The 15,595-nt window shown below is 38.6% G+C and overlaps 1 protein-coding gene across 4 annotated transcripts in view; it reads left to right on the top strand.

Annotated features, from left to right (window-relative positions):
- Nucleotides 1-15,595, top strand: part of TRIM44 (tripartite motif containing 44) — a 110,043-nt gene that overhangs the window by 49,164 nt on the left and 45,284 nt on the right. For all 4 annotated transcript variants that reach the window (XM_081798308.1, XM_081798309.1, XM_081798310.1 and 1 more), the window contains one exon: nt 8,451-8,470. In XM_081798308.1, the coding sequence (XP_081654434.1) occupies nt 8,451-8,455 (5 nt within the window). In that variant the 3' untranslated portion in view covers nt 8,456-8,470. The remainder of the gene's footprint in view (nt 1-8,450; nt 8,471-15,595) is intronic.

The following is a 15,595-nucleotide window of genomic DNA, read 5'->3' as shown; positions in this document are numbered from 1 at the left end:
TCAGGATACAGTCCCAAATCAGTCATTATAGCAAGAACCAATAAATCTCAACTCTAATGAGAAAAGACTATCTAATGAGAAAAGATGCCACCGCCAAGATGACACAGAGTATAGAATTATTAGACAAGGATTTTAAAGCTACTGTTTTGAAAATGACTTAGCAATAACAAACTCTGGAAACAAATGAAAAATAAAAAATCTCAGCAAAGAAGTAGAAGATATAAAGAAGGGCCAAATGAAAATTTTAGAACAGGAAAATATAATAACTGACATAAAAGATTCACTGGATTGGCTCAGTGGCAAATTGGAGATAAGAGAGGAAAGAATTGGTGAATTTGAAGATAGAGATCCAATCTGAACAACCAAGAAAAAAGATTGAAAACTAACTGAAATTGAGTCTTCAGGACCTGTGGGACAATGAAAGAAGATCTAACATACACGTCACCCATGTCAGTAGGGGAGGAAAAGGATTGCGGTGCTGAAAAAATTGAAGAAATAATGGCTCAAAACTTCTAAAATTTGGTTGAAAGATATAAACTTAGAGATTTAAGAAGTTGAGTGAACCCAAGCAAGATAAATTCTAAGAAATCCATACCTAGACACATCAAAATCAAAGTAATGAAAAGGAAGGACAAAGAAAAAAATCTTGAAAGCAAATTAGCCAGAGAGAAATGACACAATTAGCTATGGGGAACAATAATTTGAATGAATGTAGTATATATAAGATATTTGCTCTATATCTATTGAAATGATTATATGGGGTTTTTTTTCATTATTTTATTGTAATGGATGATTATATTGGTTAATTTTACAATGTTAAATCAACCTTGCATTCTTGAAATAAACTCCCACTTCATTATTATGTATAATTTGGGTTCAATTCGTTAGTTTTTTATTTTATTTTTTTTAAAGATATTATTTATTTGAGAGAAAACAAAGACACAGAGACAACACAAGGTGGGGGGGAGGAGAGAGGGAGAAGCAGACTCTCCGCTGAGCAGGGAGCCCACTCCATCCAAGGACCCTGGGATCAAAGGTAGGCATTTAACGGAATGAGCCACCCAGGTGCCCCTCAATTCATTAATTTTTTAAAAAGATTTTTAGGTCTGTGTTCAATGAGGGATATTCATCTGTAGTTTTATATTTTTATAACATCATTGTCAGGCTTTGGTATTAGGGTTAGCTGGCTTCAGAAAACAAGCTGAGAAGTAGTCCCTTGTCATCTATTTTCTGAAAGTTTATGTACAATTTGTGTTATTTCTCCCTTAAATAGTTGGTAGTATTTACCAGCAGAATCATCTGTCCTGGAGTTCTTTATGTGAAGGTTTTTGATAACCAATTTAATTTCTTTAATATAGAGCTATTCAAATTTTGTTTGATCTCATGTTTATTTAAATTTTAATTTGTGTTATATTTAAATTGTGTTATTTAAATTTGTGTTGTAACTTTCAAAGAATCTGTTGGTTTCATTTAAGTTGTACTTTTTAGTGTAAAGTTGTTCATACTGTTTTCTTGTGATTTTTTAACTGTAGCATCTAGAATGATAACCCATCTTTCATTTCTGATATTGATAATTTGTGATTTTCTCCTTTTTTTCCTTGACAATCTAATTACCATTTTATTAATTTTGTTAGTCTTAAAGAACTTTTTGATTTGCTAATTTTTTCTTTGTTTTCCATTTTGTTTATATGTGCTCTTATTTCCTTTTTTCTGCTTATTTTGAGTTTACTTGTTCTTTTTTCTAGCTTTGTAGATGGTTGATTTTACTACTTTTTTTTTTTTTTTTAAGATTTTATTTATTTATTTGAGAGAGAGAATGAGAGAGAGCAAGCACATGAGAGGGGGGAGGGTCAGAGGGAGAAGCAGACTCCCTGCCGAGCAGGGAGCCCAATGCGGGACTCGATCCCGGGACTCCAGGATCATGACCTGAGCCGAAGGCAGTCGCTTAACCAACTGAGCCACCCAGGCGCCCTGGTTTCAAGCTTTTAACATTTATTAAGATTTGTTTTATGGCCCAGCATATGGTCTATCTTGGTGAATGCATATGTGCACCTATTTTATAGTTTGGGGTGTGGTGTTCTATTAAATATCAATTAGGTTTTCAAATAACTTATATTTTTACTGATTTTTGTGCCTAGTTCTGTCAACTGCTGAGAGGTGTTAAATTTCTAAGGATGATTAAGGAATTATCTCTCCCTTTAATTTTATCAACTTCAGATATCTTGAAAGTCTCTTTAAGCAAATACATACTTATGATTGTTCTGTCTTTCTGATGAACTGACCCTTTAATCGTTATGAAAGTCCCTCGTTTTCTCTGATAATACTGTTTGTCTTCATGTCTGTTTTATCTAACGTTAGTAGAGCCGATCCAGTCTTATGCTTACTGTTCTCATGGTATGTCCCCATCAATTTGTTTTTGGTCTGTTGTTAAAGTGTTTGTCTCCTAGGCAGCATATGGCTGGGTTCTTATAATCTTTTATCCATTCTGATAATCTCTGCCTTTTAATTGAAGTGTGCAGTCCATTAACATTTAATGTTATTATTAATATGGTTAAATTTAAGTCAGCCATTTCATGATTTGTTTACTGCTTGTCCCTCTATTTCTATTCCTCTTGTCTTTTCCTGCCTTCTTTTAGACTTTTGAAACAGTTATTTGAATTCCATTTTAATACATTTTTTGGCCTTTTAGCTCTGTTACTTTGTTCTTATTTTGTAATGATTTCTGTGTGGATTATAACATATGTATTATAATATATGTAGCATATATAATATACATAGAAATCCTTTAATTTTCTGTCTACTAAAAATTAATACAGTACAACTTCACATAAAATGTAGATACCTTGAGGGGCGCCTGGTTGACTCAGTTGGTTAAGCGTCTGCATTTGGCTCAGGTCAAGATCTGGGAGTCCTGGGGTCAAGTGCCATGTTGGGCTCCCTGCTCAGCGGGGAGCCTGCTTCTCCCTCTGCCCTCCACCCTACTTGTGCTCTCTCTCGCTTGCTCTCTCTCTCTCAAATAAATAAATAAAATCTTCAAAAAAAAATGTAGATAGCTTGAAACTATATAGGCCAATTAACTCTCTTTTTATGCCCTTTTGTTATAGTTGTCAAGTAGAAAATCTACATGTTATAAATACTGCAAGAGAGTTACAATTTTAAACAATCATATATTTCTAAAGAAATTAAGGAAAGTATAATCATAATTTTATATCTGTATATATATAGTTTTTAAGCAAGTTTGTAATAGTTGCATAACTGTAAATTTAAAGTCATTGAATATACACTTAAAACAGGTAATTTTATGGTATTATAAATTATACCTCAGTAAAGCTGCTAAAAACAAAAATTGTAAATAGTCCACCTGCTCAAGTACTATTTGCCTTTGATATCTGAAAATCATTTTAAAACCAGTCCATTAACACAATATGTTTTAAGAAATCTTTAGTACAGATGAATTTGACTAGGCTAAGCAGAATCACAGAGCTTCTGGTTGAAGAAGTCCAGAGATTACAAGGTTTCCTGATGACATTTCTTTTTAAAAATGTGTTTTTAATAAATCTTTTTGGATCCTCTTATAGAATATAGCATACAGGACAAGTTTCAGTACTATTCCCCAGATCTAATGAGATGTGGTGTTTCTCCTCTTCAAATAACTAAATAAAGTTATTTCCTTCTTATTCATTTTGGAATGCTAAAAACTTATAGACAGAGCAGAAAGTAAACACACTAAATTGATGGTTATTATTGGGGTATTTTTTTCCTTTTTTTTTTTCTTTTTTGTGTATGTATTTTGTTTTTTTCCCCAACTTTATTGAGAGAAAATAGACATATATATAAGTTTAAGGTATACAGTGTGATTATTTTGATACACATATATACTGCAAAATGATATCCACAGTAAGGTTAGTTAATATCTTCATCCCCTCATGATATTTTTTTCTTAACAGTATATTTAAAATTTTCCTCGTATTACCAGAAATTCTTAATAAACATAATGTTTGAATCCTGAATCAATGATACAGACTTAACTTTTATGTAATTTTAAGTTTTTTCCAACTTCCTTACTGCTATTTATTACATTATAGTGCATGACTTTGTTTATAAATCATAATTACTGAGTCAAAAGTATGGACGTTTCTTAGGCTCTTGTACGTATTTGTTAACTATTCCCAGAAGAGTTACATCAGTGTATATTTTCATCACCAGTTTTGACAGTCTCTCATTTTTTTTGCCTGAATTTTATAAACTTCTTTGCCAAAGTCAAGTACTAAAAAATGGTGTTTATTTTTATTTGCATGTCATGAGTACTTCCATCTTTTGTCTAGTTTTGAGAGAAGAGTACTGAACTATGTGAGATAATTTTAGGAAAAGTTCAGATGAGCAAATCATTAAAAATGATACGTGCATATCCTAAACATTTATTTTAAACTTGAAATATCTATCTGTATATTTCTTTGATTTTTGACTCAGGCCTTTGAGTATACGGGTTTGCCGCTTGGAGTGGAATGTTATGTTTCTGGCATAAACCACATCCATACTGCACTGTTTATAAGGTCCAATTTCAGGATAACATTCGAAGCAAGCTGAATGTGGAATCCTAGACTTTTATACCTTATTTTTTCTAATATTTTGCATGTGTCTCACCTACATCAAAGTTAACAGCAATTTTTTTTTTAAACATTTTATTTATTTATTTGACAGAGAGAGACACAGCGAGAGTGGGAACACAAGCAGGGGGAATGGAAGAGGGAGAAGCAGGCTTCCCGCTGAGCAGGGAGCCCGATGTGGGGCTCGATCCCAGGACCCTAGTATCATGTCATGACCTGAGCCGAAGGCAGACGGTTAACGACTGAGCCACCCAGGCACCCCAAAGTTGACAGCAGTTTTTAAGTAACTCATCTTTATTGAATGCTTTGGAAGCATTCAGCTTAGTTTTCATGGAGGCAGTGTTTCCCTCTTGCATTCACTTTTTGTTATTTAATAAAATGTGTTGTCATAATTACAAGCTCAACTGATTTAAACAGCCTTAGGAACAAAATTATTTCCTTCTTGGTGAACAGACATTTCCACTGGTGGAAGTAGAAACAAGGTGGTAAGATACTAGAATGTAGCCTACCAGCCAAGAGCGTTGAGGATATTTGATGGAGGGATTTGGGAACATTGCTTAACCTGACAAGTCATTTAAATAGAAACTGGTATTTAGCAAACTTTCAGTTCTAATATTCTCTGAAACCAAGATTTACCCGGGGGGGGGGGTAGAAATTAATCTTAAATCCTACTTATATCTTGCTTTCCCTCCTTTCCATTTTTGAATAATTGTTATTTTTTTTAAGATTTTTTTTTTTTTATTTATTAGAGAGAGAATGCATGAGCAAGGGGGAGGAGTAGAGGGGAGAGGGAGAAGAAGACTCCCTGCTCTACAGGGAGCCTGATACAGGACTCGATCCCAGGACCCTGGGATCATGACCTGAGCCAAAGGCAGACGCTCAACAGACTGAGCCACCCAGGTGCCCCATTTTTGAATAATTATTAATTATGTGCCTTATGCTGTGTAAGGTACAGTGAATGAAGAGATTAACAGTACAGTTTCTCTTCTCAAGGAATTGAAATCCAAAGAGGGAGACACTGTATGCTGCTGTCACTTGGTTTTCTGCTTTAAGTACCAGCCTGAGAGTATGAGCCATACAGTTGTGGAGGACAGAGTAGGATTACTCCACTCAGTCTGTCAGTGAGAAAAAAATTTCCAAATGAGGCTTGATCTTTAAGAATGGACAGGAATTAGCTTAGGCTTTCAGAATAGGAGGGAATAGCATGCACATCTTTTACAAGGAAGATTAGCAATCTTCTCAGTGTCTGCTGACCTATTCAGAATTGCCATATGTATGTGTGTTTGTTCTTTCATTCATTTATTCATTCCTTCAACAGTGAAACTCTCACCCTGGTCTTCCCGCATGCTTTGTGATAGTGATTATTGCTTCTGAACAGCCACGTATCTATAAGCTGTAGAAATGGATGAATGTGAAGCACAGTCTTGTGTCCCATCTTCTCTGTCCTTCCTCACTCTTCCCTAGAGACATTATTAATTAATTCAGGGAAAGTACAATAATGAGCACCATTTGTTGAACATTTATAATGTACCAAACATTTTCTTAGTGTTTTACATATTTTCTCATTTATTTTAATCTGTATTGCCACCCTGTAAGGTAGGAATTGGAATCTCCATGTGTAGATCAGGAAACTGAACCTGGAAAAATTAAGGCAAATTGCCAAAAGCTTTGCTGTTGGAATTGATGAACGTAAATTTGAAGCCATGTTTCTCTAAATCAGAAAGTCCATCTCTTAACCACTGTGCCAAGATTTACAGTTGTGAGGACTCACTCTAAATCACAGGAGAATGTTTGGATACTTTTTTCCGTAAGATTCTCCTAGACAATTATGTTTGAATATCCAAAGATAATTGAAAACTTGTGTTGAGGTTTAATTAAGTCATTGATAGTTATGTAACTCAAATTTAAATTATATGAATTTTTTCTTACTAGATTATAGTTCCCATAAGACATGCCAGTCATTCAAAATGGAAAGAAAGCTCCCACCATCCCTATACCCTCCTTGCACTACTTGCCCCACTTCTCTCTCATTAGAGTGTGGATGATTAGTGCCCTGACCAGTACTGCAAATCCTGAACAGTCTACTAAATGCCCTCCTTATCCAACCTCCAATGTATAATCTGACTTAAATCACCTTTCTAGCTATAGCTGTCCTTAGATGCTTCTGCCCTGGCAATCTCCCTTTACTTCAGTTGCACTACCAACCCTCCAACCCCACACCACGGCCACTTCCGCCACAACCCCTGTCCGAGACACACATAAACACATCCCCATTCTCTAGTATCCTCAAACTCAAAATTCCTTTAACATACTTCTTTTTTTTTTTTTTTAAACATTGCTGTGCATTTGCTCTTGCTTGTCCAGTGCCCTTCCCACTCATCTTCTGTTGCCAACCTGGGGAAATCCTGCTTATCCCTTAAGTTCCAATATAAATGTCACCTCTATGAAGCCCTCCCTTCCCCTTTCTCCAGAAGAGGCTGTGTTTATCACTTTCCTTCTGACTTTCAAACATTCTGTTTATGTCTTTGGTAGAGCCCTTAACATAATTAATTTTCTTTCTCTTCCTGTGTTTCCCCTGTTCCTGAATGGGAGTTCCTAGGTTAAGTTATTATCTTTTACCCTTAGTGTTGACCTATAGTAGCGTATCATACTGAATTGTTACTGATAGTGATAATAACCTTTATTAAGTGCATCCTGTGTCTTAGGCACTGTGCTTGATGTTTATACATAATTAATTCATTTAATCCTCCTTTCGTCCTATGATACAGGGACAGTTATTACCCCATTTTACAAAGTAGGAAATTAAAATTAAGTGAGGCAAAATAACGTGACCAACGTAATACAGCAAATGAGTGATGGAGTCAAGATTTGAACCTAGAGTGTCTGACTCCAGAGTTCATTCTTGATACCTATAGGAACAATCAAATTGATTAAGTGCTCTGGGGAGTTAACAACTAGGAGATACATTCTCCATTGAGACCAACCCTGAAAGGCTAAAAAGAAGGATGTAAAATACCCCATCACCAAAAGAAGGAGTGAGGTCCCTTGGAGAAGGCTTAAGAATCATTTGAAAAATTTTGTGTGATCACAAGAAGAGAGTCAAAGGACTCTGCTCTGATCACCCGTAAAGTTAGGTTCAGAGCATGCAGTACCTGGACAGCTACCCCTCACACATTGTTTTTATAGACAGTGAATGAGAAAAAGTGAAAAGCCAGTGTTGGGCCGAGGGTTGTTGTAGATCATCAAATGCCAGAGCTCCCCTTTTATAAAGGAGAAGACCAAGGTTCAGATTAATTAATTAACTTGCCCAAGGGCACATAGCTAATAAATAATAGAGCTTGGACTAGAGTCCCAATTTTCTGAGTCCCAGTTCAGTGCCCTTTTTACCACAGTGTGCCCTATATTAGAGTTGCTATGTTCATATTTCGAGAGAAAAATGCTAGACCAGGGCAGAAATGACTCTTTGAAGGAAACAGCTTGATGCTTTTGGAGCTGGTCAGCTTTTGCCTAAGACCTGCTGCTATTTTGGGTTCTCAGTTTGCTCAGAACTAAATACTGCCAGCCATACAAATAAAAAGGCAAGGCTATTATTTAGGCCTCCTAGGTCTGTGCATTCACTTACCTGCTTGCAAAGGCAAATTATCAGTTGATCTCTGCTGGACAGTTCGAGCATAGGATTATATTAGCCCTGGTCTTAGCCCTTGGACATCTGCTGGTTTGTCTGTGTTAAAGTAAATGCACAAGCCTTGCTTTCAGGTTGCAAGAGGGGAGGGAAAAGAAAGAAACCTAAATCTGTCTCTACCAGTGTTGATTTCTAATGCTGTTTCTTTCTGTTTCTTTCAGGGTGACGAGGAAGGACCCAGGTAAGATCACATTATTGCTGCTTGTCTGTTCTCAGAATTGAAGTAGAGTGACATTTGTGGCCTTTTAATGCCCCATGAAATATGGACAGCCAAAGAACAGCACAGAAAAGGGATCAACATCTTAAGTCAGGGCTTTGAAAATCTTATTTTGTAAGACTCCCATCTCCTTCCCCATCTGTGCCATTTCCTGCCTGTAACCTTCAGATAAAGGTAGACTTTAAAGTATGTAATGACAGTAACTTCAGAATACCTTGCTCGGAAGAGTAGGCACTATATTTAAATGGTAATTAGGCTATCAGGTGGACTGCCTAGATAAACTTTTGCATTGTTCTTTCTTGACTGGAATTGGATTGCTTTTTTTAATGGGCTTTGGGTCCAATATTCTTTGTTTCTGATGTATAACATTTTTGCATCTGACTTGAGACACTGATACCGTGAATCCTAGGTCATAGGTATTACGTTTCTTAACTTGGTTTAGGAAAAAGAAGATGCTCCTTTCTGCTTCTGTATCACCACATGAAATGTGAAAGTGTATTTCATTATTGCCTCAGCCTTGCAGTAAACCTGGAGTTTGGTTTCCTTACTTTTGCTGTCATGCTGCTCAGTGAGAACAGGCTCTAGGAAATGCTGCAGCTTTGCCATCCACACAGTCAAGGGGTATTTGTACAAAGTAAAATAAAATGTCCAGGTGGGTCCTGTGTCACATAGGATCAAGAACTGTTCAGGCTGGGAAGTGTCAGAGAGTTCAGTTAGGCCGCTGCTATTCAAGCTTTAGTTTTAGCAGAAGTGCCCCCCCCCTTTTTTAAAATGAGCTTTAAGTAGAACCCCAGTATACAAAGAGTTTTTTCTGGCTAAAGTTGGGGGCCAGATCCATTGGTGAACCTTCTCTCTTCAATACAATAGACCCTGAGGGGCTTCTGCAGAAACCTAGGGTTCCAAAGAACTCAGTTTGAAAATCACTTATCTAGTTCAAATTTCTCATTGGAAGAAGGTACATGAAGGTTACCTTACTGGAACCAAAATTCAGTCCTTTGGTTTATAAACCAACAAAGAAAGTTTCTTCTTTTTTCCTTCTCCGTCCCCACACCCTCTGCCAGTTTCTTGGTGCCAGACATTATCCCACATCTGCATCTCTTGGTGCTTCTCTCCTTTGAGAACTATGGTTCTCAGCCTAGATCTAGCTCCTTGTCTACTGTGGCTAAAGCCACAGGCACCCTGCTTTAGAACTGCAAAGCCTCAGGGAATTTCTTCAAATTCACCTTCCAGCCGTTCTCAGGAACAGGCTCCCTCGGAATTACAGTTCATTTCTTTCCTCCCTCTCTCCTTCCTTCCACTCCCTCCCTTTCTTTTCTCATGACCTACTATGTGTCGGGCACTGTGTTACTCACTGGGTATATAGTACCAGTATTCCTGTCCTTGTGGGAGAAATAAGCATATCACCGGGCCCTTATACTGTGGGACAAGTGCTATGATTGAGGGAAGTTTCGGCTGCTTTGTTGTTGGAGGGTAAGGGAAGGCTTACCCTAAAAGGTCATATATAAACAGGGCTCTGAAAGATGAGAAGGCAGGCAAAGGAGGAGCAGGGGGTAGGGGGTAGGGTTGTTCTAGGTAGATGGAACAACTTGTGCAGAAGCTCTAGACAAGAGAAGAGTGGAAGAAAGAAAGCAGAATCCAGGTCCTTTAGGGCCTTATAGGCCTTCTAAGGTGTTTGAGCTCTGTCTTGCAGGCAATGGGAAAGCTTAAAAGAATTGTAAACAGGAATTAACCCGAGTAGATGTGCATTTTGGAAGTCTCCCCTGCCTTAACTGGAAGTGGATTAACACCAGAGTGTGGGAGACTAGTTAGACTAAAGTAGTGATGATGGGAGCCTAAATCCACATCTTTTCTAGTTATTGACCAGGTGTTTACCATTTTGCACAGACCTTTGGTTTCGACAGACTCTAAATTATCTCCTTGGCACTCCCATCTCTCCTACTGTCTAGAATAGCTCTAGCTCCTTAAAATCCAGGCCAAACAGAGCCCTAGACTTTCTTCTTCCCCAGAAAGAGCGTTCAGACAAGACCAGTATAATGAAAACACCTTAGCAGATGTCATGTAGCTTGGAGGAACCTGATTAGGATGAACACACTCATTTGTCTTCATGGTTACATGTCAGAGTCACGTTGAGTAGAAGAATACAGGGACTTTATGAAGAGATTAACTTGCTTCAAAGATACTATTTAGTGTAGATACTGGTTTTAGAGTTTAATTGCAGATACCTTCATGTCATTTTGACAAGATAGTCGTGAAGCATAGAGTTTCTTTACTAGCAACCAAGATATCAAGCTGTCTCCTTTGAGCTAGGCTATCGTGGATGTCAGCAGGGAATCTGTTATACCAGGACTTGATAGAATCTTCTTTTGGTACAATGACAGAACCCTTTTTTGGTATAATGAACCCTTTGGTACAATGAAGAGCATGTTCTAATTTGACAGAAAGAAGAAAACGAAGTCAAATTTTCTTTTTAAACTTTAAATTTATATTTGTTGGTTCCATTCAGTTTGTGTTGACTACCATTTGTCTCAGTTAATTCCAATTAACACTTCAGGGCAGATTGCCTTTGATCTGAAATTCTCTCATTTATGATACACATTTTCCATCTCAATAAGCCAGAGTTTTGTTCCACAGGCTTCTGTATTGCTGAAAGTATTGAATGAAAGTATTGAATGAAGGGAAGTGTGAGTGTGCCTGCACAGGGGATGGAAGAGAATGAATTGGGAGACTCTGTGTCCAGGCCTCTTGGATTAGGACACTTGTGTCTCCCTTGCTGGCATTCTTTCCATTCAGCCGCTTGTCCACCATCCGCACCCAAGTCCAGTGAGACTGGGCTCCAGCCACTCCACAGGAACAAAGGGAAATCGTGCTATGGATACATATTTGTCTATAATAGAGCTTGTGTCCTCCCTCCTGCCAGCCTCCCTGCCTTCTTTCCTCCTTTTGGTTCTGATTCCCCAAGCCATTTAATGTGAAGCGTCCCAATATTGTGCTGTTGGTCATGTCTGTTCCTGGTCCTGAATTTTATTGTGTAGTTGTCCTGCTGATAAATAACAATAATCATAGCTATCATTTATTGAAGGTTTACTGTGTACGGTATTTTATATCACTTCTCATTTAATCCTCATGTAAAGCTTATGATATAATTATTAGCTCACTTGTAAAATGAGGAAATTAATGCTCAGAAAGATTAACTTGCCCTAGATCACAGAGCCAGTAAGTAGCAGAGCTAGGATTTGAATCTACTCTGGCTTCAGGGTTCATGCCCTCCACCGCTGTTTGGACTGTCTGCCCCTACCTGTCCTCATCTGCCAGCGCATTTCTTTCTGTGACCCTGAAGGAAAGCCAGGAGGATTCACGCATACTCTTAGAGGATTGCTTTGCTCTTATTCCTCTAACCTGGGAGGTCTCACTTGCTTTGACATTGAATTGCTAGGGCCTCTGTTTTCTGCAAGCTACTTCTCCTTTCCTTAGCCTCTGTCATTATAAAGGGGTATTTCTTCATTTCACCCTCACACAGTGCCCTTTCAGGGTCAGCAGCAAAAGGAGTACTTTCAGACTCCCTGGGGAGCAGACAGTCAAGCCTTCCTTTGACCCTGCAGAATTCCCTGCCTGTTGCCCCTGTGTTTGGTGGTTTACTCTTCAAATCCATTCTACAGTTACATAGATGGCAAGGATTCTTGGAGAGCATGGACGAACAGAAATCCTAATCTGTAGAACATGGATATTAACCACCATGGAGTTATCTTTTAAGAGGGTGTCTTTGAAGCCCAGAGTGGTTTTTTTTTTTTTTTCCAAGCAAAAAAAAAGCAATTTACACTTTTGGCAGCAATTTTCTGTCTCTCTGTGCTATTATGGGAGATCTTGTGTTCACTCCCTCACAGATTGGCTCCTCAACTCCTACTGGAGCCTGCTGAGAAATAATATATATTCGAGGAGAGGGGGTGGCAGTAGGATCTGCTGCCTCGAAGCTGTTTTGTAGTGGGAGGAAGTCATAGAGGGAAGGACCCTGAAACTCTTGTGCTCAGAGGAAAAAGGAGCAAGATCAGTATTAAATCTTGATTTGCTATTAAGATTTTCTGTGCTTTTTTTTTTCTTAAACTTAGAGGGAAATGGCTTTTTAATAGTAACAACCATATTTGGGACTTCTGTAGAATATTTTATCTTCAGAGCTGGCTCTTATTCAGGCAGAAAGCTCCTGCTGAGATCAGTGTGAATCTGACCCATGCTGAGTCTGTGATCAAACAGGCAGCAAGTTCTGAAGGAGTAGGAGCTCAAGGAGAGTCAGCAGACCTATTCTATTCTTGGTCTTGGTCTGCCTGAGACTGACTATGAGACCTTGGGCTAGTCATTCAACCTCGTTGCCTCTTTGTGGGCTGTTTTTATTTCCCTGTAAACACTAGCCTTTCTTTCCCCTGCTCCCCACCCAGTTTTTTTGGGCTAACATTGTGTGAAGCAATAGTCATATCACATATGGAGTGGAAGGAATCTGCCTATAGATTCTGTAATTTAGTAGATTTTTAAAAAATATTCTCAATTTTGTTTCTTTAAAAATTTTCTTGGGGCTGTATACTAGGTACTCTCCCCCCTCCCCCAAATAATAACCATGTGTTCTTAGATACGACATTTCTCTTCTTGACAACTTAGTTTGGAAACATAAAAAGGAACTAAGTCAATTAGATATGACATTTCTCTTCTTGACAACTTAGTTTGGAAACATAAAAAGGAACTAAGTCAGTGATACACTTAGGTTTCTTTTGTCCCCTGATTGCAAATTCCTGGTTTGGTTTTTGCATTGTCTTCATTTCGGAAGACCTAGCTAGAAGCCAAAGAACATGGCTCTGATAATTGTGGCATGGAATGGAGATGTCAGGGCTGTTTATTACACAGAAGTGGGATTCCAGTATCTCAGTTGGCCTTCAGCGTACAGAATCTCTTGATCACATTTCCCTGTTTCAGAACCTGGGCTGACTTTGTTTTCCCCTGCTGATATCAATTATTTATCCTCTACTCATCCAGACGAAGGATAAAGCTATGTTATGCATTATGCTGCCTACCTATAATAAAAGCAAGCCTCCTTTGCTAAAGTAATTGCTTTTCAGAAATTTACCTGTGATAGTCACTTTATTTTATTTTGTGCATATTGGTATATAACCAGAGAATCCATTCACAGCTGGAAAATTCAGCCAAGGTGCCTCTAGTTTACTTCCATCTGTCTCACACTAGAAATGCTGGCAAGGAGCATCCTGTATTCTAACATGCATCTGCCTGCCTTTTCTGGCTTCGTAATGCTAAAAAAGAAAAGAAAAGAAAAATGAAAGGCCCAGTAGAAGGGGCCTGAATATCACTTTGCATGCTATGGTTTTCCTCGAAACATTTGTATATATTATCTCATTTATTTCTCTTAGCAGTCCTAATAGGTGGTTAATACATTACCTAGAGTTGCAGAGAGGTTATATATACATGAGATGGCACAGCTAAAAGTGGTAGAACTGGTGTTCAAACTCACGTCGTCTGACTCAAGCATGTGGACTCTTAATCATAACGGTGCTCTATAATGAGTATGTTGGATGTAGAGTAGGGTACAACTAATGCAGAGTAGAGAATCAGAAAAGAGCATTTGTGCTGGACCCTGAAGAGTGGGGAGAGGGGGGCTTTTCCAGTTGGAAATGGTAGGAAGGGCACCCAAGCAGAGACCAGCATGCCTGAAAGCTCAAAGGAAGAGCGCATGTGCTGTGTGGGGAATGGTGAGGCACTGCGTACCTGGGCTATGGCAGGAAAGGAGACTGAAAGATGGGTGAGTCCACCTTGAGGCGGGTCTCACATGCTATACTGAGGTGCCAAAAGGTTTGTACTACCCCTTTGTCCTTTCTTTAGAAGAAGTGGGCAGAATCGTGAATCTTACGGGTCTCTTCCTGTAGTCACATCTTGTGATTTGTTGCGGGTGAATTGTTTGCTTTCTTCGTGCCTCAGTTTCCCCATCAAAATAGCACACTCTGTTTACTTAAAGGGCAGGTATGCTATGAAGCATTGAAAGTGTTCTCCTTTTGAGTTTCTTTTTTTAGTTGGAAAAACAAGCAACTGAGCTAAAGTAGCTGAAGAGGGAAATTGTTTGATTTATATCTTCTACCCCTATTTTGACAGCACCTGCCTCCTTCAAATTTAAAATCAGGTTTGGCAAGTAGTTATCTAGTTCCTTTCAAATTAATAGAGAAAAGGAATACTAAAGCCTCAACATTTTCCAAATAGATTTAAGACCAAAGGCATTTTTTAAAAGCTAGTTTAAGAATTAAATCGATGTTACATTTGTCCCTGAATTAGATCTGGTGCTGAAGAGTCTGGCTGGGGCCTAGTTCTCTTCTTCCTTGTTTGTCTTCATAGCCATTCTGGACTGGCTCTAAACAGAATCAGTTTTAGGAAGTCACAAAACTCCAGTCTGTGTTTTAAGAATAACTAAATTTGATGTCATTACTTATGCCCCCTCAACTGTGGCAGCCACAGTGAAATTGTGGTTAGTGGTATCTTGTCATTTTAGGAGAAGCCTGTTAGCCTCTAGCATCTTCTCACTTCTTCCCAGTGAGAGGCAGGCAAGAGGTCAGTAATTCCATTTTCCCAACAGCTTCCAAGGATCTTCCCCTTTTTTGTAGCTCCATGTGGCTGAACTGCATTCGCCTCTATACCCAGAAACCCGCAGCAGGCATCTGTAGCAGATGCTGGGAGCAGAAGCTGGTGTGTTCCTGTGTTTTGGTTTGTTTTTGTTGTTTTTTCTTTTCTCTTTTAAAGATGGTGTGAAGTTTAGAGTCAATGAATGTAGGTTTCTTTAAAACTACAACTCCAGGAAGGTAGCTTCAGAACATTAAGAGAGATGGCCAAAGGCTGAGATAAAACTTGGGTAGCCTACATGGTGAGGTCTTTGCCAAGGAGCAGTGTTCATATATGTGCCTGTGCTCGTTTGGACCTAGGACCTAACTATGAGTGGTTGTACGTTCATAAAAGAAATACTTCCTGGGCGCCTGGGTGGCTCAGTTGGTTAAGCGACTGCCTTCGGCTCAGGTCATGATCCTGGAGTCCCGGGATCGAGTCCCGCATCGG

The sequence above is a fragment of the Leptonychotes weddellii genome, chromosome 11, assembly GCF_054177405.1.
Source record: "Leptonychotes weddellii isolate Sample4059 chromosome 11, ASM5417740v2, whole genome shotgun sequence".
In the NCBI taxonomy this organism is placed as follows: domain Eukaryota; kingdom Metazoa; phylum Chordata; class Mammalia; order Carnivora; family Phocidae; genus Leptonychotes; species Leptonychotes weddellii.
This window is presented reverse-complemented; position numbering and strand designations above follow the sequence as displayed.